Source organism: Mesoplodon bidens, assembly GCF_964165515.1.
Source record: "Mesoplodon bidens genome assembly, chromosome: 1".
NCBI lineage: Eukaryota > Metazoa > Chordata > Mammalia > Artiodactyla > Ziphiidae > Mesoplodon > Mesoplodon bidens.
In genome coordinates this window covers 54,806,313-54,831,557 of record NC_138176.1, presented here as the reverse complement: position 1 = coordinate 54,831,557, position 25,245 = coordinate 54,806,313, and the positions used below count along the sequence as shown (strand labels likewise).

The 25,245-nt window shown below is 35.1% G+C and overlaps 1 protein-coding gene across 1 annotated transcript in view; it reads left to right on the top strand.

The window, feature by feature from the left end:
- PI4K2B (phosphatidylinositol 4-kinase type 2 beta) overlaps positions 1 to 24,515 on the top strand; it is a 31,586-nt gene extending 7,071 nt beyond the window's left edge. Inside the window, exons 2-10 of the mRNA XM_081247913.1 lie at positions 1,982 to 2,118; positions 3,668 to 3,868; positions 4,487 to 4,618; positions 6,463 to 6,616; positions 8,380 to 8,441; positions 10,726 to 10,825; positions 14,549 to 14,682; positions 15,267 to 15,326; positions 22,199 to 24,515. Coding sequence (XP_081104039.1) covers positions 1,982 to 2,118; positions 3,668 to 3,868; positions 4,487 to 4,618; positions 6,463 to 6,616; positions 8,380 to 8,441; positions 10,726 to 10,825; positions 14,549 to 14,682; positions 15,267 to 15,326; positions 22,199 to 22,372 — 1,154 coding nt within the window. The 3' untranslated portion in view covers positions 22,373 to 24,515. The remainder of the gene's footprint in view (positions 1 to 1,981; positions 2,119 to 3,667; positions 3,869 to 4,486; positions 4,619 to 6,462; positions 6,617 to 8,379; positions 8,442 to 10,725; positions 10,826 to 14,548; positions 14,683 to 15,266; positions 15,327 to 22,198) is intronic.
- The last annotated feature ends 730 nt before the right edge of the window (positions 24,516 to 25,245 follow it).

The following is a 25,245-nucleotide window of genomic DNA, read 5'->3' as shown; positions in this document are numbered from 1 at the left end:
TCTACTAAATATCCAAATAGAGAAGCTGAGTATAATAGTCTGGGGTTCAGGGCAGAAGTCCAGGCTTGAGATATAAATCAGGGAGCCATCAGTGCTGATGAGGGAGAGAAGAGGGCCATGAACTGAACCTGGGCATTCCAAAGTTAAGCGGTCAGGGAGATGAAAATGAGCCCACAAAAGACTGAAAAAGAGGAGCTAATGAAATGGAAGGACAACTTGGAGAAGTAGCGTCTTGGAAGCCAAGTGAAGAAGGTGTTTTCAGGAGGAGGGAGTGACCGACAGGGTGAAACGATGGTGTTGGTCAAGGAAGATCAGTTCTGAAGTTGGATTTAGCAATGTGGATGTCACTATGGACCCTGACAAAAATTATATCAATGGAGTGGTCAGGTCAGAAGCGTGATTGAAAAGGGTTCAAAAGAGAGTGGGAGAAGAAAAATTGGAGATGGTAAATATAATTATAGAAGTCTTCTTCTATAAAAGGGAGCAAAGAAATGAGGGGGTGTCTAGGGGAACTTTGGGGGCTAAGAGAGATTTAAGATGAGAAAAATTACACCATGCTTTGTATGGTGGTGAAAATGATCCAATAGGGAGGGAAATATTGATACAGGAAAGAATTGCAGAAGAAATGTCCTGGAGTAGTCAGGAAGAGACAGGTCTAGGATACAAAGTGGAGGAGTTGATCTTAGAGCTTGGATCATCCATCTATAGTAATAGGCAGGAGGCAGAGGTTGTGGATGGATAGATATGGTGCTGAGGGCTGATGATAGTTTTTTCTGCTTGCTTCTCTTTTCTTCTTGAAATAGGAAGATCATCTGCTGAGAGGAAAGAGGTGTTGGGAATTTGAGGAGAAGGGAGGGTATGAGATAGTTGCCAGAAGAGTGGGAGAGTCTGTGTATTAGGGGAATCGTCCTAGTTTAGGCCGTTATAATGACATACCCTAGCTGGAGTGGCGTAAACAACAGACATTTATTTCTCACAGTTCTGGAGGCTGGGAAGTCCAAGATCAGGGTGCCAGCATGATCAGGTTCTTGCTAAGGGCTCTCTTCTTGGCTCACACATGGCAGCCTTCTCACTGTGTCCTCACATGGCCTGATCCCATCATGGGGTCCCCACCCTCATCTAAACCTAATTACCTACCAAAGACCCCACTCCCTGTATGATCACATTAGGGGTTAAGGCTTCGAGTGTTTTGAAGGACACAAGCATTGAGTCTTTAACAGGAATGTAGTATGCTCCCAGGGCAACATGAAGGGTCCACCTGAGGATTGTGGTGAAGAACTTAACGGGAAACACCAGGCATTGTGTTTATCTAGTCAAGTTCAGCTGTCTAGGCATAGGCATAGTCAGCAGACAGTTGGGTTTATCCAGGATTGGGATTTTTCCAGGTAACCATGATGAGGGGTGGGAGGAAGAGAGTGATTTTTTGATGATTAACCATAATTTATGCTGGCCAAGGAGGGAAGTAGGGACACAAAGTGGGTGAAGACCCTTGAACAGTATGTGGTAGATTGGTGCTTTGAACGTCCTAGTGGGATGGAAGAATTTTTGGACTCAAGGTACCAGAGGGAGTGAACTAGGAAAAATAGAAGATGCCTGAAGTGAAAAGTAGGGGGAGATTGCAGGTATTAGTGATGACAGATCTGAGGTATGACTGCAGTCGGAGGCTGAGGTGGGATGAAGAACAAAAACACTGGGAGGGAGGAGTTCAAGTTAACACAGGCATTAGTGTGATTATTTCAGTATAGGAGATCTTGTTTTTTACGTGTCATAGCTTGAAGTGGGGTTAGAGAAAAAAAAAAAAGCGTCAAACCAGCCCAAACAATACTTAATTACATTTTTCTGTACCTAAATGTTTTAGTGCTAATAATCTAATCCAGTAGTACAGGTCCATATTGTGAGCATTCTCAGAGCTGGTCTTTCTTCTTCTTAGCATTCTATTTAACATTGATTTTTCTTAATGCAATAATTGTTGGTTCTTCAGAGTTGAATACATTCTTGGATGATCCAGAATTTGCTGATGTTATATTGAAAGCAGAGCAAGCAATAGAATTTGGAGTTTATCCAGAAAGAATCTCTCAAGGTTCAAGTGGAAGTTACTTTGTGAAGGATCCTAAGAGGGTGAGAATTTCACAGACCTACTATACATAACAGACATTTTGGAAAACACTAATTTAAGTGTGAAGTCCTTGTGAGTTTCTGAAAATATTTTCCTAATAAATCTGATTATAACTTCTTTTCAGAAATAAAGGTCAGTTTACTATTAACTAAAGCACTCTACTACTTAAAAATTGAGCTATTCATTTTAAGCCATAGTTTCCTGTTTTATTATTTTAATATTTGGTTCCAAGTATTTATTGAATACTCACATTTAGCTGTAGATTTGTTGGGTTTATATTCACAAGTCCTTACCATACAGTAACCAAGCAGAGTTTTATTTTACCCTCAGAATATTTTTTCCAGCATTATACCAGAGAAGGAGCCTGGGCAGTCTGAAGTTTGAAGGTGTTGGAATGTGACAAAGTGAAATGAACCAAAGTATAATTCTAAGGCAGAAAAGAGAAGTTGATATGGGACTTTGTTCCACTTAGTCTAGAATTTTTCAAAAATCTGTATTATTTCTAAAAGCTTTCTGAATGATGCATAGCCAGCAGTTCTCTTTTTCAGGAGGAAAAAAGATTATAATTCCACTCAAATATTTTTTGCAAAGACTGAAGTTATATTTTAAAACATAGTCTTTTTTGAGATTTAAATATATATATGTAGGTAATGTCAATCTCTCTATCTTTATTCCAAGCTTGATTTCTTAATTTGTTCTTGTTGACTTTTTTATTAGTGACTCAGACTTTATTGCATTATAAAACAGTTATATACTTACAGTAAGATTTTTATTTCTTGTCTAAGGATAATTCAGCTTCTAAATTTAATATTAATGTATTTTATCAGACCAGTAATAACGATTATAGTCTTTTAGACATCCATGAGCAATTTTTTTTAAGGAGAGAATTTATTTAAAAATTGGTTCATAAAGAAATAACTGAAAAAAGATTTAGGGTAGGAGAATCTGGCAGCATAGATGTCACTATATCCTATCTTTCCTTTGTATCTTAGAGATGACTTTTTGTCATTGGATTTATTCATTTAACAGATGCTTGAATGTCTACTGTGTACCAGGTACACAGTACTTAGGATATAGCCCTAACAGAGAAAGTGCCTGCCCTTTTAGAATACACATCTACTGGGAAAGTAGACAATAAATAAACATAGAATTTGGGTATTTAATAGATATTGAATAATAACACTGTTTGACCTAGGTCAGTTTTCAAACATTTTAAAATCAGTGGAACTCCTTCTTAACTAGGAAGTCCAGTACATAAAATGGGTGAAATCAGTGGATGGGGTCTTAGAGCCCTGCCCTCCCCTCTTCTCTCACCTTCCCTAGAATTTCTCAGAGCACGGTTTGAAAACCATTAGCCCAAAGGATTATTGATTTTAGATTGTTGAATGAGAATGCGTATAAAACTGTTATTGGAATTAAACCTCTTAATAGTTAAGAGTGATGCCCAAATTTGTGGTGGGAAGAAATAGAAAATGATCAGAATGTGTTTTATGGATTATTATCTCTCTATATTAAAAGTCTAATAAAATTTCTACTTTTTTTCCCCTATAGAACATTATTGGTGTGTTTAAACCCAAATCGGAAGAGCCCTATGGTCACCTGAATCCAAAATGGACCAAATATGTTCATAAGGTCTGCTGCCCTTGCTGCTTTGGCAGAGGCTGCCTGCTTCCTAATCAGGGATACCTTTCCGAAGCTGGTGCCTCCCTTGTGGATGAAAAGCTTCATCTGGGCATTGTACCAAAAACAAGGGTAAAGCAGAAATTGTTTTTAATCATGTACTTCTAATTTACAGCCCACTTCTCTGTGAACACTTTAGTAATATTTGTAATGACAGAGCCTAAAGTTGAGCCCCTTTTTTTGTAATCCAGAGTCACAAATGACTAGTAAATTGATTCTAGTGTAGAGCCACAAAGTATCCAAGGGAATATCTCTTGCTCAGGTGAGCTGAGATGATGCTGATGAAAAGAGGAGAAAGAACTAGCATTTAGAAAGCAGAAAAAAATCTAGAAATTCTTTTGAAGGTAGAGATAACTAATATGCTCAGAAGACTGCTATCTTTTTCTTTCTGACCTTTATACATTTTTACTTGAAGTTCTACTGGAAATGTTCACTCCTAATTCTACATTTCAAGACTATTCTTTCTTCCACTGGCCAATTTTAGCTGCCTCTCTCAGAAAGAAATACATGTGTGCCATTTAACCAACTTTGCCAAATCCCTTAGCCTTTCTATTTTAGATTCTCAGGAGCATTTAGTATAGTGTTAAACTTTGCTAATTTACAGCATTAGAGTGAGTTCCATGGTGTATGTGAATAGAAATACTATAATGCAAATTCTAATAACCATTTTTCTAAACTGTACGTTTCTAGGTGGTTTGGCTTGTCAGTGAGACATTTAACTACAGTGCAATTGACCGTGCAAAATCTAGAGGCAAAAAGTATGCTTTAGAGAAAGTGCCAAAAGTAGGTAGAAAATTTCATCGGATAGGACTTCCTCCTAAGGTAAGTTACTGCGATGCGCTTTCTTTGGGGCGAAGTTCATCACATATTACCTGAGCTCTGTACGCTAGGCACTGTGCTGTGGACTGTGGATATATATTAGTAAAAACGGTTTTCTCATCTTCAAGAGCTTATAGTAACAAGCAGTCTCAACGCAATGTGATAAAGCTGTTGAGGATGGTTAAGTGCAGGGAGCTCAGAGAGGGTAGAGGAGGGATATTTAACCCACTTTGGAGGGCTAGGGAATTTCCAAGAGGAGGCTGCACCTAAGGCTTTATAAAGTAATGGCTGAAAGTGCAGGTGAGAATTAGACCTAGGTTTTATTCCAACCCTCTCCACCATCTATAGTAATAGGCAGGAGGCAGAGGTTGTGGATGGATAGATATAGCTCTGAGACCTTGGGCAGGTCCCTTACTCTCCAAGCCCCAGTTTCTGTAAAACGGGGATAATAAAAAACTACCTCTTAGGGTTGTGAGAATAAAGTGAAAAAATATATGTCAAGTACTTGGTACAGTACCTGGCACATAGTAAACGATAGTAGCCGAGTTTACTCACTACATACTAGATTTTTTTTTCTTATCAATTTTAAATAAACCTAAGGGATGATTAGCAACTAGCTAAGCAAGGGTAGGGAGGGCTAATGGGAAAAACATTCTAGAAAAAGCAGTAGGCTTTATTATTATTTTTTAAATTATATTTAACCTGCAATTTTGTTGTTTTGTTGTTGCTATGCATTTATCTATATAAAAGAATTTGAGTAGAAATGCATGGTTATCCTAACTTGTCTTTAATATTGTACTCCAAGTAAGCAGGAAGTTTTGAAAAAATTTACAAGGCCTGTTACTCCTTGCATATGCTGAAATAGGTGTGACTAAAGAAGGATATTATTTCCGTATTTATGACTACTAGGACTTCATTATGAGTGCTTTAGAGAAAACATTTAGGAAATCATTAAAATTTCATGCCAACAAGAACATAAAGTGTTAGGATAAGTGACAGATTTTTTTCTTTGGCTGCACCGCCCAGCATGTGGGATTTTAGTTCCTGGACCAGGGAGCCAACCTGGGCCCTCGGCAGTGAAAGCGTGGAGTCCTAAATAGGTTTTCTTTGTGGTGATTTGTAAATATTTATGAGGCCAGCTAGGTTACCCATTACCTATGTGTCCTGTGCTATTTAAATGTGTATTTCCGTCTTTAAAAAATTGTTTAATATTAACAAATAGTAATTTTAGCGATAGAAAACTTTATAAAATAGACATATCTTCAAGGAAAGGACTTTTTTAAAAAACCACTATAGAGGTTATGATTAATTGGTTACTTCTTTAAAATTTATGACAGGATCTTTAAGCTACATAGTCAAAGAATTCATTCTTTTATAAAAATAAAGTCATTTTCTGTATCTTATGTTGTAAAAAGAATCCTGAAGTATTTTTTCAGTAAGAAAAAGTTATACTATTATTAGATAAATAACCAGGATAGGTGTAAAATTTGGTCTTCAAAATTAACTTCATGTTAATGAGTATTTTTAGAAAACAGCATTCTTCTTGAGAATATCACCTTAAGGGCACATGTGTATTTTGTTTTTTAGTTATCCTAAAATAGCTGCTATGCTCCTTGAAAGTCTAGGATTGAGCATTTTTTATTTGCTATGTATTCTTTATGTGATTATTTTAAATTAGTGTATAAAAATAGTTTTCTTGATAAATGTGGCTTATCTAAATTAGTGTTAACTTCGATTTTTCTTATTGTGTTCATATAAAGTATTTTATGACAATACTGCTGAGAACTTTAAAAAGTAGTCTCTTTGTTCTTATATTTTCTTTTCTAACTATATTCTTAAAATTATAGATTGGTTCCTTTCAGTTATTTGTTGAAGGTTACAAGGAGGCTGAATATTGGCTTAGGAAATTTGAAGCTGAGCCTTTGCCTGAGAATATTAGAAAACAATTTCAGTCACAGTTTGAAAGATTAGTTATTTTGGATTACCTCATCAGAAATACAGGTACTGAAGTTCTCTCATTTGTTCACTCAAATCTTGTTAACTTTCAAATTGTATTCAACTCTTGTTTATCCAAATCAAAGATGTAAAATTTTGATGCAGTAGTCTTGAGGCCACTTTTTCTTTACGTTCCTTAGAAAACAGAGATGTAGTACCAACTCTCCCAGGCAGAATTAATCTCGTACTGGATATTCTGACTCAGAGCAGGCTCCTGCCCAGGTGATAGCGATCAGTTCCTATCCCTCGGGAGCAGGGAGTTTCTTGGCAACAGGACAAAGCCTTCTGGAAATTGGAAATGTTGTAACATCTTATGGAAAAACCCAAACAAACTTTTTGGCCAACATAATAGATAATCTGCGACAGTGGTTCCCAAATGAGGTTCCCTGGACTGTCAGGGTCAGTATTATGTGGGCATTTGTTACAAATGCATCTTCTGGGAGCCCAGCCCAGACCTGCTGAATGTGAGGCCAGCAGTTCGTGTTTTAATAAGTCCTCCAGGTAATTCTCATGCACCCTGAAGCTTGAGAACCACTGGTTCTAAATCTTTGCTCATTTATATTAGTTTCTGGAAAAGCATTATGTACCTTTTTAGATTTACCTTTATTAAATCATATGGTCTTAAGTTAATGTTAAAATTAGTGTAGAGTCCAATGGAATATTACTCAGCCATGAAAAAGAATGAGATATTGCCATTTGCAGCAGTATGGATGGACCCAGAGAATATTATACTTAGTGAAGTAAATCATAGAGAGAAAGACAAAAATAATATGATATCACTTATATGTGGAATCCAAAAAAATAATACAAATGAAGCTACATACGAAACAGAAACAGACTCACAGACATAGAAAACAAACTTATGGTTACCCAAGGGGAGAGGGAAGGAAGGAGGGATAAATTAGGAGTATGGGATTAACAGGTACAAACTACTACACATAAAACAGATAAGCAACAAGGATTTACTGTATAGCATAGGGAATTATATTCAATATCTTGTAATAACCTATAATGGACAATAATCTGAAAAAATATGTATATATAACTGAATCACTGCTGTACACCTCAATCTAACACAATATTGCAAATCGACTATAGTTCAATTTTTTTAAAAATTAGTGTAGAGGGCCTCCCTGGTGGCGCAGTGGTTGAGAGTCCGCCTACCGATGCAGGGGATACGGGTTCGTGCCCCGGTCTGGGAGGATCCCATATGCCGCGGAGCGGCTGGGCCCGTGAGCCATGGCCGCTGGGCCTGCGCATCCGGAGCCTGTGCTCCGCAACGGGAGAGGCCACAACAGTGAGAGGCCCGCATACTGCAAAAAGAAAAAAAAAAAAAAAAAATTAGTGTAGAATCTAGAATACTCCTATAGAGACATTAGGTAAGAGCCTATCCAGGAATTTGCCTGGAAATGGGGGTAGATGCTTTTTCTCCCAAGGTGAAGAGAAATTATCCTTTTTAATAACCTTGGTTTAAGAGTTCTTGACAGTAATTGTACCTACCACAGAGTGGTTTTAAGAATTCAGTGAACTAATACATGTTAAGCACTTACAACAATGTCTGGCACAGAGTAAATCTCAATGAATGTTAGCTAACATTTATGAATATTTTTAGTCTGTATGTGTTAAATTGGAGCCTTTAATATGTCCATATGCTACAGATAACAAATGAAGGTCTCAAAAAGTGATGACTAAATTTTTCCCCTTGGTATTAAACTATGATATCCATAAAAAAATGAAGTAACAGATTTTTTGTTTGTTTGTTTTGAAAGACAGGGGAAATGATAATTGGTTAATCAGATGTGAAAACCAGAAACAAGAAGATGAAATTACGGTAAGGAAATTTTAATATATATATATATATATATATATATACATATACACACACTATCAATTTCTGTAAAAAATTCCTTGATGTTAAGTTATTCTTCATCACATCCTCTCCACCTAGATCCTTGGTTTTATCTCCTTTTTCTGTTTTTGTCCTCTTTTTTCTTTCCTTCACCTGTTTACATTGTATTTTTTATTCTATTTTCAAAACCTCTGTCTGTGCAGGTTTATTTTTTATGTTGTATTAGTATAGAAGAATGATATCAGCTCAGTCCTTTTTTTTTTTTTTTATTGCCGTACGTGGGCCTCTCACTGTTGTGGCCTCTCCCATTGCGGAGCACAGGCTCTGGACGTGCAGGCTCAGCGGCCATGGCTTACGGGCCCAGCTGCTCCACGGAATGTGGGATCTTCCCGGACCGGGGCACGAACCCGTATCCCCTGCATTGGCAGGCGGACTCTCAACCACTGCGCCACCAGGGAAGCCCAGCTCAGTACGTTTTTTAGGGCTCTGGAAATTTGTTGTATAACCACCATATTTATTTTGCTTTTATGTAATAAAGAAAGGCTTCTAGTATTTTTTGCCAAAATGTTTATATTTTACTAATTCACTCCTTTCTGAGCCTTATGACTCAAGATTAGGTAATACAGAATTACCCAATAAAATGGAACCTATGTGCTTTACCTGTGAAGTATAGCCATTGACCTTAAAAATATATACTTCTAATGCTTATAAGAAGCTGGTTTTCATGTACATAATAGACCGTGAAGACCCTCAACACTATCAGAATGATAAATTTTAGATCCATTCCTATCAACTTTGAGTACCCAAGTTCAAATTTTAGATATTTACATGAGAGATATTTTCAGAATAATTTTACTAGTTTAAATCAGTTTATACATTTAAGAAAGTTTTAACTGATTAAAAATAAATTTCTCCAATGTTTACAGTCTGTGTATTCTCATCACTTAAAGCTGTTGCATCACTTTAAAAGTTTGTAGTTTTCCGTGCTTATCAAAGAAATTTAAAATTACATATTCATAGTACTCAGCAATAAAAAAAAGAATAAGCTTGATATATGCAATAATGTGAATGAATCTCAAAATCCTGCCAAGTGAAAGAAGCTACACAAAAGGGAAGATACTGTCTGATTCCTTTTATATAAAAACCTAGAAAGTTCAAACTAATCCCTAGGGACCGAAAGCAGGCCATGGTTGTCTGGGGTGGGGTAGAGGGAGGGAGGGGACTGCTAAGGGACACAAGGAAACTTCTGGGTGGTTTCACATGTGTCAGTGCTTGTCAAATTGTACACTTTAATATGTAAAGTTTATTGTGTGTAAATTATACCTCATAAAGTTGTAAATAGAAAAAAATAAATGGCAGTTATAGCAGAAATGGGTTTTAAAATACACATATAAAAATATTCATATTTATAACAGTTCCTAAATATATTTTATTGGTATATCTTAAGCAGTTGGATTTTACTGAAAACCTTATTCTTTTTCTCTTAAGTATTTTTTGCATTTTCATCAAGATATTTGATATAAACTAACAGGAACAAACCTGGCATATATCACTTGGACCTTCACTCTAATACTTTCAATTTAAAAATTATCTTTTTCACGTCTTGTTATTTTATCTAGGCCACTTAATAATGGCAACCGTCTATTTTTTGATAATAAGAAGTACTGTTTAACATGAAAAGTCTCTTGTCCCTGAGTTCTTCGTTTCCATTACAGAAGAATGGAGAAGTTAGGAATGACCTACATTCTGTAATCAAGAGTATCTTGAAGTTCCTTCTACTGGACCTTATTATATTTAGCTATGGTCATTGGGGAGTTTTATTTAGAAGCATTTTGTATTTGAACCAATTATTTCTATGAGACCATAGGAAAGACTTGATTTTAATAAGGTAACTTTAAGTTGTTATCTTAAAAAAATCAATATTTTGCAAATACCATACATTTAAGCAATGTATCTAACAATAAATTATCCCGAAGTACACTTTTTAAAGTCTTGATAATTCCAAGCCCTCTTCCCCAAAGAGGAAAAAATTGAAACTATTAATGCATGAATTTGTAATACCAAATTTAAAAAAAAATAGTGATTATGAAGTTTTTACTGATTCTTAAGACAGTCTCTTCCCTTAAAGGGTAAATTGGTACCCTCTGGCAACTTTATTTTTATAAGCTCTTCAGATAAAATATCTTTAAATCTCAATAATTGTTATAAATTATCTTTTGGAAATATGCATATAAATTTATCAATAGACTATTTTTCTCCCCTTTAGGAAACAAAATGGACTGATGATAAAGAAACGCTTATTAAAATAGCTGCAATTGATAATGGTCTAGCATTTCCTTTTAAACATCCTGATGAGTGGAGAGCATGTGAGTATTTAGAACTTTCCATAGATTCTATAGTTACCCCTTTTCCAGAATAAGAAGGGAATGAAATTTATGGATATCACAATAGCAGAGGAAAAACTGGGTGAAATACAGTCATTCATTAGGGCTCAGTTCTAGGCACTAGGATGCAAAGATGTGTACTACACTCTGTGGGTCTTGCCATGTATTGTTTGCTCATTTTTGGATGACTGTCTGATTTTGATTTTTTGGCTTGTATTAGCCTTGTAAAACAAGCTTGATAACTTTCCAGTTTTTAAATGTATGTAATATGGGAATTATCTATTTTAATATTTTGGTAGAATTTTATTTTCATATTTGGGTAGTATTCACTTCTAAAACAATTTAGGCCTACCTCCCCCTTTTCTAGTGAGTAGTGGCTTAACTGCCTTACCAGTCTCTTCTACAGTTAATGGTCAGGTTTTCTATGTCTTCTTGAGCCAGTTTTAGACATTATTTTGCTTTAAATTATCCATGTTATCTTGAGTTGTAATTTATGTGTGTAAGTGTTTTATAGAATTCTCTTATAATTTAAGAAATCCCCTCTGTGCATATTAAATATTTAGGGGTGAAATGAAATGGAATTTGCTTTCAAATACTTAGGGGGAGGAAAAACAGGGATAGATGAAACAAATTTTATAAGAAATTTGGGAATAATTGAATTAGGTTATTCAGAATATGGGAATTCATTGTACTAGTTTTTAAAATTTTTGTTTATGTTTGAAATATATGTGATAAATTAAAAAAATAATCTCTGTATCTATGACTATGCCTCTTTTAAATTCCTAGTGCTTATTGGATTTTTTTTCACTAGACTTGCCCAAGATTGTCTATTATAAAGCATTGGCCCATATATATAATATATATGATTATATATAAATATAATATACAAAACAAATATACATAATTATATAAATATATTTTATATATAATTTTTTTTCACTTTTATCAGATAATTGGGCTTCTATTGATCAGGTTTCCAGTTTGTTTATTTGCTTTTTCTTTTTCATAATTCATGTTTTCCATTATTATTTTCTTCTATTGTGTTTGTGCTATTTTATTTTCCTATATTTTTTTTTCTGGGTATCATTTGGCTAAAGCACAGATTGGCTAGGTGTTGCATTGTTGTCCTGCTTTTACATATTTATACTTTCCGATTTTATTTTTGACAGGAATAATTTAGAAGTATTTTGTTTGGTTTTAAATTTCTAGGGCAGTTGATTTAAAAGAACTGTCCATTGTTATTTTCAAGTTTTATTGCTTTGTGATCTGTAAATGTTAACTGTGTGAATTCTGCTCTTTGAAATTTTTTAGTAATTCTTTTGTAACTTGATATATGGCCAGTTAGAAGGACTGTATTTGAGAAGAATGCAGTTAGGCACAAAGTTCTGTGTTTGTCTACTAATGAAAGCTTGTTAGTCAAATCATATTCTTGATATATTTTTTGACTACTTGATTTGTTAATTTTTGAGAGACTAAGTTCACTGTGATTGTGATTTTGTCAATTTCTTCTTGCATTTCTTTGCATTTTTTGCTTTGTATTTCCCACACAGAGGCCTGGCGTTTTATCTTGCTGTTGGCTTGTTCTTTTTATTAGTGTAAAATATATCCCACTTTATCCCTCGCAGTGTTTTTGGCATTTCTTATTTCATCTATTGTAACATTGCTGTACCTCGTTTCTTTTTATTAGTATTTACCTGTATTATTCTATACTTTTATTTTCAACTTTCATTATTTTAATATGACATATGAACAGCTCTTAGCTGAATTTTTTCTTTTTTACCCAATCTGAGATCCTTTTAACAGGTACACTTAACTCTGTAGTTTGTCTCAATAAACTACTGATGTGTTTGAACTTTTCCTGCCATCTTTCTTTTTTTTCTATTTACGATGAATTTCAATTTTTTCTTTTTTTCCTTTCCTATCTTTGGTTGAACTGACTTGAGATGTCTTTGTTCTATTTTTTTTTTTCCTCTAATGGTTTGGAATCTATATGCAAATTGCATTTTAAAAGTGTCAAGTTTAAGATGCCTACAGTACACCTGCAAAATTTTACCAAACACACAGTTGGGGATTAAGGGTCTAGAACTTGAAAGATTAATTGGTATTGAGGATGTCATTTTTAAACTGTCACCTTGGTAAGTGGAAGCCGTGGTGGTGTTGCTATCACCTGGAAAAATCATGGTGAACAAATGCCACCACTAGGACAATGTGAGGTACATAGGTACTCAATAAATGTTTCCTGAATATTTAGTAGATGAAGGAGCGGAAGGACTACATATAGAATCTAGGAATGGTGACATTGAAAATGAGAGGAAAAGCCAGCAAACAAGAGAAATGGCTTAAAAGACAGAAGGTAAAGTTTGAGAGAGTGGTATCTCCAAAACCACGTAGAAGAGAATTTCACCGAGGGAGATGATAGAGATGGTGCTTGCTGCAAAGACACATGAAGTAGCATGAGGGCTGAAAATGGGCTTTTGGAGAAACCCTTATGAGATGACTGGTGATCTTAGGGGAGAGTTTGAATGGTGATAGTAGAAGTTGAGGGATAGGGATTGGAAGTAGAGGCAGGCATAGAATCAGGGCTTTTCTTTTATATAATTATAAATATTATAAATATAATATTTTCTTTTATATAATTATATAATTCTTTTGTATAATTGGTCAGGGAAACTGTACATAGCTTCAGAGATGTAGGCCACAGGAAAGGCTTTCTTTGGAATGGACTGTACTTCCCACAGTGTTCAAAGAGATAGATACAAGAGAATTCAGAAGGAATGACTCTAAAGGCAGAGTTTTTTCCTCAGGGCTTTCTACGTGGTAGGAGCTGGAGGTTCGCATTGGATGTACCCACTGGAGTTCTATGGGTGATCATATTCTCATAAGCCTTACATTTTCTTGCAAGGATCTGAATATGTACCCTATCTAGACAATCTCACTACGTTACAAATCTTTCTAGTCCTGGCACTGTGTATATTTAATGGTCTTCTCAGGAGAGAACTAGAGTTAGCCCAGAATCATGGATCTTTTATCCCTCAAAGCCAATTACCTGTTTATCTACTAATGATTTAAAATTTTGGAACATCATACACACACACACATATACAAATATGAGTGGTCAGTTCCTGATAATTTGTGGCTGAAAAAGCAGGGAGACCTCGGCCATGGTGTCTGCGGCTGTGAACAAATTATAGATACCCCTCAGTTTCCAAACACAGGAACCAGAGATTCAGATATATTTTTTGATATAGGGCTGTTTGAGATAGACTCATTATCAAAACTCTTACTGATTCCTATTTAAAACTCAGAAACCTAACCAGTTCAGGTAATACCTTACTGTGCTTTACCATCTGAATTAACCATCCAAACTTAGAAATCTGAATAATTTAGATGGCAAAAACTAATTGTTCTCTCTGATACCTCCTTTCTCCTTTTTTTTTTTTTAAACATCTTTATTGGAGTATAATTGCTTTACAGTGGTGTGTTATTTTCTGCTTTATAACAAAGTGTATCAGCTATACATATACATATATCCCTATATCTCCTCCCTCTTGTGTCTCCTTCCCTCCCACCCTCCCTATCCCACCCCTCTAGGTCTCCTGTCTTTTTTTTTAACCTAGGAACTGTAGGGGAAAAAGAGGGTAAATTTAGGTCTAAATAAACCATTTCCCCTCACTGATAAGAATACTTTTTCTTTTTTTTTATTAGATCCATTTCACTGGGCTTGGCTTCCTCAAGCAAAAGTTCCTTTTTCTGAAGAAATAAGAAATTTGGTTCTACCATATATTTCTGACATGAACTTTGTGCAAGATTTATGTGAAGATCTTTATGAACTTTTTAAGGTAAATAAGTTTTTAGTTTTAATTATTGCAGAAAATGAAATAAATCTTAAAAGAGATTTTCTTAATAGAGCTAAGTTGCAGTTTACTGCTTCTGATATCACTGCTTGCAGTAGAACCTGACATAACAGACAGGAATTAGCAGTTTTACTTTATAGGAGCATAAGTTTGTGAAGTTACACTGTGAGTATTCTTTGAAGTGAAATTACATTATAATTTGAGAAGTTGTTTTCTTCAAAAGTTGAATTTTTACAAAATTACTCTGAATTATAATAAATGTTTGGTGATCTGCTATGATTCAATTTTCTTTTTAAAAAAGCCTAAACCCATTGGCTGGAAAGTCATTTTAAATCCTTTCTGGAACAAGTTGGAGTATAACTACACTGTTTATTGTCATTCTGGAGGAATACGAAAATCAGTTCAAATAAAATCAATTAAAAATAATCTTTTCATGCTATTTTTTTCTATTAGGAATGCTTTCTAATGACCTTATGTGCTGAGTTGGAGAGTTCATTTGTTTTCAATTTTTTTTTCAAAGATCCTGATTTTTGGAATTATAGTAATGTTTTCTTTCCTTTTTGTGATAGACTGACAGAAGCTTTGACAAAGCCACTTTTGAAAGGCAGATGTCTGTGATGAGGGGTCAGGTAGGTCACCTTTTTAAGATCTTGTTCATTAAGGAAAAACTCTCTCTTTGAAACAGTAGTCAACTTTTTTTTTCCCATTGTGACCCAAAGATGCAGCTCTCAACACTGTCCTTTATTCTGAACCAAAGTAGCTCAGATGATTAGAAATGAAGTTGATTTCAATAGTCTTTTTTTCTCTTTTGTCTTCTGTATTAGATTTTTTTTACCTTGTTGTGTATTGTTTAGTTAGCCAGTTTCCTCCTACTGCTAATTCTTGTCCTCATTTTGATAACTGTTTTCCTGAGTGTTGGTATCATTTTCCTCCTCAAATCCACTTGCTTGAATGTTTCAATACCAAGTTCTGTTTCCTGTTGATTATTTTCCTCATAAAATATGTTTGGCCTTTGCTAGAGCAGTCAGTAAATAACCATGTCACCATGGTTGAGCACTAATTAGGACATAAAAGTACTAGTTGTAAGTCAATCCTCTCACTCCTTTTCACCTCCTATAATTAGCAATACAGGGTATCAATTACATCTGCTGGTGTGGACCTGCAGGCTGGGCTGACCTACAGGTGATGTCTGGCTCTTCTACTCTACTAATAGTATTTAGATTCCAAAAGGAAGACTCGAAATGAAAATAAACTATAGTGTAAACATTGTCTTTTAGTGACTTACTAATTAACTTTTTCTTCCTATAATATGCATTTCATTTAAGGTAGCTATTTGCTGCATACCTGTGACAAAGAAGACAAGTCTAGTTTTTGCACTACTTATTATATAACATTAACAAATAGATATAGTTAAATTAGGTAACTATGTATTCATCATATATTTATTGACAGAACCAGAGCCAGAAACTGTCCTAGTGATTGAGATAAAGCAGTTAGTAAAAACCAAGTTCCTACTCTGATGGATCTCTTGCTCTGATGAGGCTGGGGGCCAGGAAAAGGGACAGATTATTAGCATATACATCTCTCTGTGTTCTCTTGCGCTTATACAGTGCTTTGCTGGAGTCATAAGTTTTAAATAGTAAGTAAAATGGCTGGAGAAGCAGGCTAGAGCCAGATTTTGGAGGGCCTTAAGTGCCGGGTATAGACTCCACATGGAAGGGATTGGAACAGTTGTGATAACCCAAGTGCCCATCAACAGATGATTGGCTTAGAATACAGTGGAATATTACTCAGCCATAAAAAAGAATGAAATATTGCCATTTGCAGCAACATGGATAGACCTAAAGAATATTATATTTAATGAAATAAGTCAGCAAAAGACAAAACTGATTATCACTTATATGTGAAGTCTAAAAAATAATACAAATGAATTTATATACAAAACAGGAACAGATTCACAGACATAGAAAACAAATTTATGATTACCAAAGGGGAGAGGGAGAGGGAAGAGACAAATTAGGAGTATGGGATTAACAAACTACTGTACATAAAATAGATAATCAACAAGGATTTACTGTATAGCACAGGGAATTATACCCAATATCTTGTAATAATGTTTAATGGAGTATAATCTGCAAAAAAAAAAAAAAAAAGAATCACTAAGCTATACACCTGAAACTAATGCAATATACTTTAAATCAACTATACTTCAATTTTTAAAAAAGGGTTGTGATAATGACTAAGTTGTCTATTTACTAGTATGGAGAGATCTCCAGAATATGTTATAAAATGTAGTGCATAATGATATGTATAAGCTGCTAATATATTGTATATAATAAAAAAGGAATCAGAATTTTTTTTTAAAAGGGAGAGTTATGATGAGACTTACATTTCCCGAGAGGAGACCTTACCCTGGGGTTTCTCCTATGAACTCCCTGAGATTATGTGCTAAATTCTGTTTATATGTGTGTCTTGGGCATGGAGTGGGCAATAGAATTTATATCCCAGCAAAAGGTGTTCATAACCCAACAAAGAACCCCTGCAGATTGGACAGTGGGGTGCACATTGACTCAGCAGATGAGTCTGGAACCAGGGAGCCTTGTGGGGAGGTGTTTTCAGTAATTCAGGTATGAATAATGGGCTTAGATGATTGATGATTGTAATTATGTTGCTGAGTGTTACCACCCTAAACTATATTTGAACTAAATTTTCAGGCATAGGTAATTATGCCCTAATTTGGCATTTTTGCTTGAAACAAATCTATTTGACTTAACAATATGCTCCATCTTCTGGAATTCTCTTATCCCTAAAGATGTATCTTTATTTCAGAAATGTTTGTGTGTTTTTTTAAATAAAAGCTGTAAATAATCCTGTAAGCTTTAATTGTAGATTAAAGTTAGCACTTGAGAAATTTAAATTTTAATTTTAAAATGCTTGTCTGAACAGATATGGGGAATTCTAGTTTTGAGGTCTATTACAAAGATATACCAGTGGCTATCTGCTGTTTTAGGTTTATTTATTCATATCCTGGAGTAAAGTATTATACAAAGGAGTAAAGTATTATACAAATGGGTGTAATAGAATATAAAAGTGACAGGATCAGGATCTGGGAAAGAAAAAATAAAATAAAACCTTATATGTTTTAATTTGATTTTGTTTTGGTTTTTTATTTTAAGTTGGTTTTGACCTTTCTGATAGCCAAAAAGAGTAAGGTACTCTGACCATGTACATGATTGTGTAGCTCTCTGATTTTAACCCTTTTTTAAAAAAAGCTGGTCTGAAAAAAATCAGGTACTACTTTATATTCTAAAGTAAATCAGTGCTTTGAAACCAAGGCTTAACAAACAAAAACTAAAACCTGTGTTTCAAGCAACAGAATTCATTATTCAGCCAGTTCCTTAATTGAGTGAAAATACTTGTGTTATTGAAACCGAAAGTGGGATCCGGGCTGCTCGCCGCTCAAAAACCAATAAAGAGGCAAGGTTGGTGGAAAGGAAAGTTTGCTTTATTTTAAATGCCGGCAACTGAGGGGGGAGGGCAGATGCCTGTCCAATGGCCAACTCCCCTCCCCCCCTCCTACAACCAGTGGGCAAGAGCTTTTATAGATGGAGGGAGGGGGCTACATGCAGAAACAGCACAGTCAGCTCTGACAGTCATCTTGAAATTGGTCATGTGGTGGTCTGACCAGCATCATCTTGGTTGTTGTAAGTACAGTTAATCTTCAGTTCCAGGGTCGGTTTGTTCCCATTTCCTTGAGGCCAATTCTTGGAATTGTGGCAGCTTAGGTCATGGCTACAGTCTGGTCATCATGTAGTTAACTTCTTCCACTTGATGGAGGTTTCAGTATCTATAAGACAGCTCACAGGATATGGCCCAAAATATTATCTATAGCCCTTGAGGAGGAACTAAGGGTCTTTGACTATGCTTAGTGACTAACCTGTTATTATTTGGTCTCCTTTGGCTGTTTTCCTTTGTTTCCGCATTTTCTCATTTCTCTGATTAAACTTATTCTCCAGCTAAGGTTATTCCACAGACAAAAGGCAGGCAGAGGACATAGGGTCCTGCTCTGTTTCATTATTTCAATCATTTATAATTATCCCTTGAATCCCTGTCCCTTCTAATTTTGCCAATTAACATCATGATGTGTGCTTCGTACAACCTAGTCTTTTGTCCTAATTTATAGTAAGTTTTTAGTTTTGCACACATAATCAGTGACAATTCTCATTCTACATATAAAGATGTGGACTGGAATTAGGAACTAGTATGAAGGCATTTCTTTTAAAATTTGACTAGAAATGTTTATTCAGTTAAAAGTTTTGAATTTTACATTAAATAGCAGTAGGGTCATGATCAAGCTCAATAAGAACATTCATTTTATATTCTTCCTGTGCCTATTTGGAGCACTGGACCTCAGAAATACTTATTTATTTGAGATACATTTTATACACGATCTGAAAAAAGTGGCAGAAATGATTAATAAAACAGTTTTATTAATACAGAGTGAAATTCTATTCAGTGATATATAAACCAGAAGCTCATTTGCAGATTCAGTAAAAATTGATGTTAAAGAAAATGAAAGTGACGCTTTCGTACCTCCTGAGTACTTGACTCTTTACTAGATATTTTTATGTGCGTTATGATTTTTCCTCATAACAGCTCTACATAGTTGTCTGCATTTTGTAACTTGGCTCAAAGGGGTTAACATGTTGCATCTGTTTAATAAGGGAGTCTAAAGTCTGGCAAATCTGCAACATTTCGGCATTGCCTCTGCCTGGGGTCCTTATCATCTCTTCTCTGGATTTAATGATCTTCTAAGTGGTGTCCCTACCTCTTTTCCCATCCTTCTTCCACATTAGACCAGAACAGTCTTTCTCAAAGCAGATAGGATCATCTCTTTTGTGATTTAAAACCCCCCTGATTGGTCAGTCAGTACAGGCTTAAGCCCTGACTTTGAGCACCGTCTCCAGCACCTTTGCAGTCTGCCTCCAGCAACATAGCTGCCTTTCTCTCTTGTCACTTTCAGCTTCCCCTAAGGCTAGCCACTCGGAGCTGTTCTTCAGTCCCAGTTTACATCTCCCAGTGGTGCCCTTGGCGTGCTGTAGTCTCTCCTGGGGTGCCTCTTCCTCTCCTTCTGGAGAACAGTTTTTCCTTCAAGCTCCAGCTCTGTCTTCCTAGGCTCCTGCCGCTCAAGGAGTTCTGATTTCCCTAGCACTCCATGGGAGTATTGGGGTCACATTTCACTCAGAAATTGGATGTTAAGACAGCACATTGGGGGAGTTTCCTGGTGGCCTAGTGGTTAGGATTCCGAGCTTTCACTGCTGCAGCCCGGGTTCAATCCTTAGTCAGGAAACAGATCCCACAAGCCGTACAGTGCAGGCCCCCCCAAAAAACAAAAGGACAGCAAATTGGGCATAGTACAGTTGAAAAATAGCTTAAAACCAACCAGGAAGTAGAATATACATAGTTTTATGTAGATAGTACAGTAATTCTCATGCCCACTAAAATCTGAGGACCAGTGAACTAGTCCAAAGGAAAGCAAAGTCTATATGCAGAAGTCTGTGAGTTCACACCGTCTGCCCTTGACCTATCACACCCCTACCGTGGTATCAAATGTGGCATAGATGGAGCATTCGAAAGTGTTTTTCCTTGCCTGCAATGTTTAGTCTATTTCTAAAAATAATCTTCTCTGATGTAAAGATATAGTAATAGATGTGTTTATTCTTTGGGAAATGAAAAAATGAGTAGTATGTAAAGGAGGGGATCAGATTGTAAAGTCAGGGCATAGATCCACTGTTGCTGAAGTGTTTGTCACACTACATTCCAGTTATTTGTTCGTGTGGCTGTTTGTTTCTAGAATGTGTGCACTCTAAGGGCTCAGATGGGTTTTTCCCCCGTATTTAGTCTTCTCCCCAACACAGCGCGTGCTCAGTAAATATTTCTTTGGTAAATAAATGCCAGATCATCAAGTGTCTTCTCAACTCCCAAAGAAATACTAATATTTTGGATAGTTTTAAGACTGAATAATTTTTGCTATTATATATTTGAAATTTTTTAGTCTTGTAGAATGACTTTCATTTTCTCTGTACCATTCCGCTTCTAGATTCTCTACAACAATCATGTATTGTTTTTAGAGTCAGGAAAATATTAGATGTTACTTAAATTAGTGTGTTTACATTAACATGTTTAGAATAGGATTTTTAAAATCAAAAGAGGAAACTAACTGAATATTTCATTCCTTAGCCATGCTGGTACCCACATTTATTTTCATGGTAAGGACAATGCTTATAAACATAAATTTTGTAAATTCTTTTTGTCTTTTTATCCAAACATAACCAGTCTAGAAGATCTTAAGGGAAGAGCTTAAAAGGAATCCTAAACCATAAATACAATGAGTAGCTACTATTACTAGTAAAGGTTTATTTCTCTGATGTATTAAATACTTCAGATCTTCCAGGATCTAAACCATCTAGTTTATACTGTTCAAGTATTATGACATTTATTTATTAGTATGGCTTTATGTTGAAACCTTTATGCTTATCTCGCTATTAAACAGTCTTTACAACAACTAGTAAAATGCACACCATCTGTATATTAAATATTTTCAAATACCTGAAGGAGACATCCTTATTTCTAAAGTACATAACAAAGGGAATTTTTTACCTGATATGCAGGGAAAAAAAGAAAATGAATTATTAAATTTTTATTTGAACAGAGTAGAATAGGCTGTAAGCTATGCATTGTTTCATAACCTTATTTATATGCTCAAGTAGCAATTCCAAGAGTAGGTTTAAACATGGAATGTAATATAGTTTACTTTTCCTAGTTTTACTTTTCCTATTTAAGAATAGACTCTTAAATAAAACTTTACTTTAAATGCTACCTTCCCCAGTTCTCTAATTCACTTGCCTTGCGTCCCCATAGCACTTTTTCCTTTTAATACTTGGTATAATTGACTTGTTTGTGATGTTTATTGACTACTCCCCTGCTGAAATGTGAGCTCTGTGAAGGCAGAGATTTTGTTTGTTTTCTTACTGTTGCATCCCCAGCACTTAGAACAGAGCCTAGCACATAATAAGCATGCAGTAAATTTATTTGTTGAATGAGTGGGTAAGGCAAGTATTTAGTAAAAACCAGACTATTTAGACCAGTATTTGTTTAGGTCCAGTGTCAAATGGGGTATGTGTGTGGAACCATTCACTTCATTCAGTCTGACTCCATTGCTCCTGGATATAGATGCATTCTAGAATATTTCAAAGTTGCCAATTGGCAAAAATTATTTAATTTTAATCCTGTGCATTTGTCTGTGTATATGTATGTGTGTGTATACGCATACTTACATCCACATATATATATTGATAGCAGTTACTCCTCATCACAGTCTCTGTTGGACATAAATGGATGAAATAAAAATTGTAGTTACGAATAGATGGTTAAAATAATGTCACTGAACGGAAGGTTTTTATCTTTTTTGAACTGATGAAAACCTCTCTTCTTTCCACAGATCTTAAATCTTACTCAGGCATTGAGAGACAGGAGGAGTCCTGTCCAGCTGGTACAGATGCCTTGTGTGATTGTGGAGCGCAGTCAAGCTGGAGGTCAGGGTCGGATCGTCCACCTCAGCAATTCATTCACCCAGACTGTCCACTGCAGGAAGCCTTTTTTTTCCTCCTGGTAGCAGATGTGAGAGAAAGAAACTGTTTGGCATTATTGTGTTGTTACAACATTACCGCCCTGTAAACCTGCTGGTAAGAGCTCCAGTTGCCAAAACCTCAAATAATACAAGTTTCTAAAAGGTTTTCTTTGGAATGTAATTGAAGTTTACAGTTTTTTGTCCAAATATTAAATTTCTATTTCAGGGAAGAAGTGATATATCTCCTATGTCGTATTTTTGTAGAAAAATTGTATTTTATGTTGTTGATGTTAGTTTCAGAGGTCATTTCATAGTTTACACATTCTGGAATGACTATAATTACTCTAGAATTCCAAACAGAAAAATAAGGTGTTTGTTGACTTTGAATACAATAACTTTTTATATACTTTTTTAATATTGAGAAGAATGGTCCTGTTAACTCTTCTTACATTATAAAAGGCCTTTGAGGATGAAACTGCTCTTATGAGCTTTAATAGAGTAGTTAATAGAAAATAGTTAAGAATAAAACAATGTTGCCTTAATTTTAAAAGCTGCTATTTTAGAACTTGAATAAATGCTCCTAAAGTGACCATTATTAGGGACCAGAAAATTATATTTCAAATTACCAATGACCATTTTCTTTTTTGTACTTGAGAATATTTTTGGTCAATTATTTTGTTATAGTGAGGGGAAAAAAATCTAATGCTATCTCCCCCTTTAAAAAAAATGGAAACACTCAACTGAGACTTGAGGGGAATAATATGAAATTAAGATAGATCCCCAGTATTTTGAAATTCCAGAATAGCATTAAAAATTCCCTTCTGTTTCTTGCATGGGATCAATACTTAATCAGTTAGTCCCTCAGAGTACTGATCTCGTTCAATTTAGTACTTCAATTAGTATTAAACTTCACTGAAAGGTAAACCATAACTCAAACTGTATATTGGGTTGCATTTTCAGGTCCTAGGACATAACCTCTTAAAAATAATAGTAGTGTTGTAGGGTACTTGAAATTACTGATGTTATTATAATTACAGTCAACTTTAGAATACTAGTCCCAATTAAAGGGGAACATAACAGAGATAATCGTTAAGTCATTTTTATTTGATTTTGAATATCAGTATTTCTGACATCCTGGGAATTTGTAGTACTTTTAAGTTACCAAGTGATTGAAATTGAGATGAGCCCAATATGAAGATTTGATCCCAAAGAAGCAGGAGCTTCATTCTCTTCTTAGGCTCCAAACAAATAACATCACCACTCAGACTAAACTGGACAGTTTGTGGTCTTGGCCTTTTGTTGTTAAGCTTTCTGTCCTGTAATTTTTTTAATTAAGTTATTTTTATGTAAAAAGTATTTCCTGAAGGTTGAATTAAGATGGAAGTCAGATCTGCCGTTCTCCCTTCCTTCACATCTTTCTCTTGGTCTTTGTGGTTGTGATGAGTGAGGATACTGCTGTCCTAGTGGAAGTCCATTGGAAACCTGTGTTCTCCTACCTCCCCTGACCCTCCATGATCTTAATGTTGAGATAATGGAAAATTGACTGGAAATTCAAAACTCAAGCTAATGTCTTTAGATAAATACCAGTAATTAAAATGTGCCTTCTGAAGATGTGTTCTTAATGAAATAAGTTGTTATGATGTGGGTACTGCTTTCATAAAACAGGGTTTTCAATATCTTGAGAATTTCTATATTAATTTAAAAAATGGAAACTTAGTCAGTTGCTACTGTTTTGTACCCTAAAATTAAAATAGTGTGGAAATATTTTTAAATGGTCTGACCAGGCCAGAAAAGTAGAGTTGAAATATTTAAGATATGATTACAAGTCAGAGTACATTGGTTTTATTTTATAATTTTCATGAACTTCATTTTTATTTAAATATTGTGTTAATATTTTCAGTGAGTATATTTATAGTGTCAAACATGGTGGATGAAAGGTAATAAAAATCACTGTCTTAAGACTAGATTTCTCCTGAAGTATGTGTATTGAATATTTAGAATGTTTGTAAATACATTTATGTTTATAAATGATCACAAACCACCATTTTCTTACTGCATATATTAGTAGTATAGTTTAATACTTTATCATTCCAAAAGACATATTTAACTGGAATCTTTATAATTAGAGACATTTTCATTTTTATTTGAATATAAGCTGCCTTACTCTCCCCCAAATTTGTCAGCAGTTGAAGACTACAGAAACATGTTTTTTGCAGTCTTGAAAACGATTTGATTCACAAAATTTTTTTTAATTAAAGTTTTGTACTAATGGAATTAAAACCTTATTAAAAACAATGGTGACCAGTCCTTTGATCAGATTACATCTTAAATCCTTTTACAGATATATGAAGAGACAGGCAGCATCTTATGTTTTATAGTCTGCCTTCTTTCCCAAAGTTGCTTGGGCAGCTGTACAGATAGTGGCAGAGATCCTCAGTGTGGCTCTGTTTCCAAGCCTCTCTTATGGTGAGTTTGGAGCCATGTAACCAAGTTCTGGCCAGTAAGATGTGGGGATGAGGGATATATGTGGCTTCCAGACCTGGCAGTAAAACTCACTGCGGCACAACCAGTGGTCACCATTGACCACTCTCTTGTCTTCCCATTTGGATGTAAACAAAGAATTTGCAAAGTGGAAGCAGCCAGGGCATGTGAATCACTGCTTGGAAACCTACCAGGAGAGCGTGCTGACTGCATTGGACTGTGACATGAGCAAGAAATAGTGCATGTGTTTAGTCACTAAAATTTTGCATTTATTTGTTAAAACTTACCATAGTCTGTCCTATCCTGGGCGTTAACAGTGTAAATAGAAAAAAAAAATCATTTTAAAATAAAAAACCAATTATAGAAGGCTGAATGGCAGCAGCCGTGAGTATTTAATCTCAAATCCCCATAGAACAGCTAGGATAGCAAAAGAAAAA